Genomic DNA, 5744 nt, shown 5'->3' on the forward strand with positions numbered 1-5744 from the left:
TTTTTTCGAAGTTCGAAGCAACATTGACTTTGGTTGATATCTGGATGGGTGACTGTCCGATTTTTACCAAATTGTTACAGTCGCGTTCTTGGACCATACCGGGATAGCATACCAAATTTCTTTTCTCTACGACAAACCGTTCTTGAGATATTTTTCCACGAAATGAGGGTTAAGCAACAATTAGTTTGGTTAATATCTGGATGGGTGATTATCCGATTTTTGCCAAATTGTTACAGTCGCGTCCTTGGACCATATCGGGATAGCATACCAAATTTCATTTCTCTACTACAAACCGTTCTTGAGATATTTTGTTCACAACCTTTTCAACATTTTCCACGAAATGAGGGTTTAGTAACAATTACTTTGGTTAATATCTGGATGGGTGACTGTCCGATTTTTACCAAATTGTTACAGTCGCGTTCTTGGACCATACCGGGATAGCATACCAAATTTCATCGCTTTACGACAAACCGTTCTTGAGATATTTTGTTCACAACTTTCTACTTTTTCCCATTTAAACCTGTAGTACGTACGTACGTAACGTACAGACCATGGGCTAAAAACCACTTTTTTGGAATCAGGGGACCCCAAAACGGATATTTCCACCCATTTCCCAATTTTGAAAATTTGGACCGATTGCAATACTTTCTCATTACCTTGTATAGGTTCCCTATACGTAAGGGTAATAGAAAGTAAAAACACGTTTCGAGGTCCCTAGGGCCTAAATCCAAAGTTTCAGCCATTGGTCCGTGTGTGTGTGTCTGTCTGTAAACAAAATATCTCGAGAACGGTAAGAGCTTATTTTTTGGGGGAGGGGGGGGGATTCAATTTTACTTACAGGATTGGTGGCAGTGTTATAGACACGCTGTCTAAGCTCATCGCATACGGTCTGTATGTGCATATGTTCCTCAGGTAGGGGTCTTTTCGTAGGAAGGGGTAAAGCTTCTCTCGCTAGTTGTAGGGGAGGCAAAGGACAAACGGATGGTGTAGACTCAGCCTGGGGATTTCGGAAGTAAGGTTGATGAGCGAGATCTCCTTTCTGGTGATATTCCTCTGACGGCCTCTGAAATAAGAAATAACAAACAGAATACCTAACTCAGACGAGCTCTGAAGTGAGACCCCAGTCAGAATGTTTTGCTTAAGCAGAGAAACATATTAACTCACAGGGGATGTGTTATTAAGCAGAGAAACATATTAACTCACAGGGGATGTGTGATTAAGCAGAGACACATATTAACTCACAGGGGATGTGTGATTAAGCAGAGAAATATATTAACTCACAGGGGATGTGTTATTAAGCAGAGAAACATATTAACTCACAGGGGATGTGTGATTAAGCCGAGAAACATATTAAGTCACAGGGGATGTGTGATTAAGCAGAGAAACATATTAACTCACAGGGGATGTGTTATTAAGCAGAGAAACATATTAACTCACAGGGGATGTGTGATTAAGCAGAGCGGTGTAATTTAACAATACCTATATCGGGAACGGTATGAGCTAGAGACTTGAAATTTGGTATGGAGTTTACAAATGTGACAAGGATGCAACTCTAAACGTTTGGTTGAAACAGGTGCTGCGGTTGGCGGTATTTTGACCGCTTTTTGGCGGTTTTCGGCCGTTTTTTGGCGGTTTTCAGCTATACCGACAAAACGGTTAGATATTATAAAATTTTAGGGTATAAGAACAAGAGCACCCAAATCATAAGCATCATTCATTAGGATAAGGAAAGTCGTGTAATGTTCACACCAGACTTTTTTTCACTCGGAAATGTTCGGAACTTACCAAAACTTACCCAATGATGTTACTATGGCATTTTTCACTCGGAAATTATCGGAACTTACCAAATCTTACTCAATAATGTTACTGTGGTATTTTTAACTTGGGAATGACCCGAACTTACTAAAACTTACATAATGATGTTATTATGGTATTTTTTCAGTCGGAAACGACCCGAACTTACTAAAACTTACCAAAAGATATTACTATGGTGTTTTTCACTCAGAAATAACCCAAACTCACCAAACCTTACCAAACGATGTTACTATGCCTATTGCCTTTGTACTTTGTTGCGCTACGCTCATACGTCATATTATGGTAAGTTTCTGAAAAAAGTTATGAGATCCCCCCAAAAAATACCACTTCGTGGCATAAAAAAAAGACCCCGCCAAGTTGTTCCTCCCAAAATGAATCAAGTGCCCACAAAAAATAAACAAAACTCCATCCCACCCCAAAAAATATGAGAAATCAATTTTGTACCCCGCCTTTTATTCACTTCATAATTTGTGTGCTCCTCCTTCACGTAGTACCTACCTTTCTTTCCCCTCATTGCACTCCTCTTTCCTCTAATATTACTTCTGCTTCACTGCTTTGGCGGCGTTCCACCTACCTTTCTTTCCCCTCATGGCACTCCTCTTTCCTCTAATCTTCACTTCTGCTTCACTGCATTGGCGGCGTGCAATGCTTTAAAAATGGAGTTTTGTTTATTTTTTGTGGGCACTTGATTTATTTTGAGAGGAAACGACTTGGCGGGGTCTTTTTATGCCACAAAGTGGTATTTTTTGGGGGGATAGTTATTAGGTCTTGTAAATCTTAAAATTTCCAGACTTGAAAGAGTTCTCGTAGATATTTCATTTCCTTTTATACCGTTTGATAAACTGGTGACATTATGGGTTGATCCCACGCGGGATTATCCAAATCCCGCGCGAGATCCCGCGGGATTAAAAAACGTGAGGAACTGTAATCCCTAGACACGTAGCACTGGTCTTAAGACCTAACCAACTTTTAAAACCATCACCTTATCAGTTAAAATCCAACATTATGAGAAGAAAATCAGTCTTTTATCGAGAAAAAGAATGAGCCATCTACCAACAAAATCGGTTTAGTAGTTTAGGCTGTAGAGCGGTCAACGTCAAAGAAGAAGCGGAAGCAGCAGAAAATGATGAAAAATTTGACGTTTTTCAAAGTCAAATATCTCCGGCTAAACTTAACCGATTTTGATGAAAAAATTTTTTCAACGTGGTCTTCTTTCATGCCCCAACACACACACCTAATCTGTTTTCTTCCATCATTTGTAGTTGTCCCTCTACAACTACCTGAAAACGGCTTCTTTCATGCCCCAACACACACACCTAATCTGTTTTCTTCCATCATTTGTAGTTGTCCCTCTACAACTACCTGAAAACGGCTACTTTCCCTGTCGCATATAATATCTCTAGTAGCGCGGTCAAATTTTGACTTGGCGGGGCGGAGTGCTACCGCGCTTTTTATCTGTTAAGGATAAATTTTGCTTCGGACAGGAATTGAAAGAATTGGAAACACAGCGATTACAAGGCAGGCAATGGATTGAACTTTTACCTTGGAAACTCTGAGAACATCATACATTAGATTTAACTTCCGAGCTACTTCCTCTAGCTTCTTTTTGGAAACCTAAAACAAAAGATAAAATTGACAAAAAATATAAATTTGAAAAGCGATTAGAAACAAGCTGGGTCCGTCCCTCCGGGAATTTTTTAGCCCGTAGTTTATTCGATCGTGATTAAAGGAAATCAGTACCTATGTACCTACCTAATTTGTTTAATATTCAGTTTATTATTATTCTTGGTTTGATTTTTTGATATTACTTTCATGTAATGATTTAAAATCAAGACTAGAGCCCGTTCTCCCTTTATTAGTCCGTCCTTCCTTTATTATTACAATAGTAATAAAAAGAGGTACAAGGGACGGACTGTTGTATTCGCTTCGGAGTCTGTCTGTCAGTCAGTCAGTCCCCATAGAAGGACTTATTCAAACCTGGTCGATCTATATATTATCAAATTAAAGGTCTCTTTACCAGGATCACGAAAATGGTGGTGCAAATTTTGTCCAGAAAACCATAAAGCCAAAAAACTGTTTTTTGCGGGTTTATTTTCACATTTAAACATTAAGTCACCCATCCATTTATTGGCCTTGCTCGCCGTAGCTCAACATAGATGACGAAACCGGTCTTAAATTAACGACTAAAGTATTTCAAGTCTCTAGCTCATACTGTTCCGAAGATATTGTTAAATTACACCGAAAACCGCCAAAAAGCGGTAAAATGCCGCCAACCGTTGCACCGGTCTTAACTAAAAGTTTCGTGTCGCATCCTTGTCACATTTGACAGATACATACCAAATTTCAAGTCTCTAGCTCTTACCGTTCTCGAGATATTTTGTTTACAGACAGACACACACACGGACCAATGGCTGAAACTTTGGATTTAGGCTCTAGGGACCTCAAAACGTGTTTTGGCACTAAAAACTGACCATCAAAATTTTGACCCGATTACATTACTTTCCTTTCTATAGGATAAGGAAAGTAAAAAGTGAAGTAGTATTCGTTTTCCACACACTATGAAACCGTGGTCTGTCAGACGGTCTGAGAGTGGCGTTTTTAGCCCGTAGTTTATTCGATCATGGTTAAAGAATACCTTTGTACCTACCTAATTTGTTTAATATTCAGTTTATTATCATTCTTGATTTGATTTTTTGATTTTACTTTCATGTATTGATTTAAAATCAAGACTAGAGCCCGTTCTCCCTTTTTTGGCCTTCCTCGGCGTAGCTTAACATAGGTAACGCTCAAACCGGTCTTAAATGATCGACTGAAGTGTTATCTAAAACTTTCTCTCTTTGAGTTCATAGGTCGTCGCGACAAATTTCAAGATCAGAGCTTATTTGTGTGAGAAAATGTGAAAAAAATCCCGCAAAAACCAGTTTTTTTTGGTTTTTTGGCTTTATGGTTTTCTGGACAAAATTTGCACCACCATTTTCGTGATCCTGGTAAAAAGACCTTTAATTTGATATATAGGTCGACCAGGTTTGGATAAGTCCTTCTATGGGGACAGACAGACTGACAGACACCGAAGCGAATACAATAGTCCGTCCACTATACCTTTTATTATTAGTAATAATAAAGGAAGGACGGACTAAAACTGACCATCGAAATTTTGACACGATTACATTACTTTCCTTCCTATAGGATAAGGAAAGTAAAAATCTGGTCTGAACATCTCAAATTTCCTTATACTATAGTATTTTGTTAAAATCATATTACAACATAATTTTTACTTTGTATTACTAAAGTATAGCAAAGGTAGAATAAAGAGCGTGGTAGCGCTCCGCCCCGCCAAGTCAAGAAAGTTTGACCGCGCTACTAGAGATATTAAACGCCACAGAGAAAGTAGCCGTTTTCAGGTGCCATCGATTTAATGTTTAAAGCATTGCACGCCGCCAATGCAGTGAAGCAGAAGTAATATTAGAGGAAAGAGGAGTGCAATGAGGGTGAAGAAAGGTAGGCACTACGTGAAGGAGGAGCACACAAATTATGAAGTGAATAAAAGGCGGGGTACAAAATTGATTTTGGGGTGGAATGCCAGTTTAGTTTAGTATTTTGGGCACTTGATTTATTTTGGGAGGAACGACTTGGCGGGGTCTTATTTTAATGTAAAAAAGTAACAAGCAGAGTCCGTCCCTCCGGGAATTTTTTAGCCCGTAGTGATTAGAGAAAATCAGTACCTAATATGTACCTACCTAATTTGTTTAATATTCAGTTTATTATTATTCTTGATTTGATTTTTTGATTTTACTTTTATGTAATGATTTAAAATCAAGACTAGAGCCCGTTCTCCCTTTATTCCCAATATAATGTTCAAGTCACCCATCCATTTATTGGCCTTCCTCGGCGTAGCTTAACATAGGTGACGCTAAAACCGGTCTTAAATT

The 5744-nt window shown here is 38.7% G+C and overlaps 1 protein-coding gene across 1 annotated transcript in view; it reads right to left on the reverse strand.

The window, feature by feature from the left end:
* LOC103515298 (protein transport protein Sec31A) overlaps positions 1 to 5744 on the reverse strand; it is a 10813-nt gene that overhangs the window by 1172 nt on the left and 3897 nt on the right. Inside the window, exon 3 of the mRNA XM_008480233.2 lies at positions 839 to 1063. Within this exon, the coding sequence (XP_008478455.1) occupies positions 839 to 1063 (225 nt within the window). The remainder of the gene's footprint in view (positions 1 to 838; positions 1064 to 5744) is intronic.

Source organism: Diaphorina citri, unplaced genomic scaffold (assembly GCF_000475195.1).
Source record: "Diaphorina citri unplaced genomic scaffold, Diaci psyllid genome assembly version 1.1 scaffold1314, whole genome shotgun sequence".
In the NCBI taxonomy this organism is placed as follows: Eukaryota; Metazoa; Arthropoda; class Insecta; order Hemiptera; family Psyllidae; genus Diaphorina; species Diaphorina citri.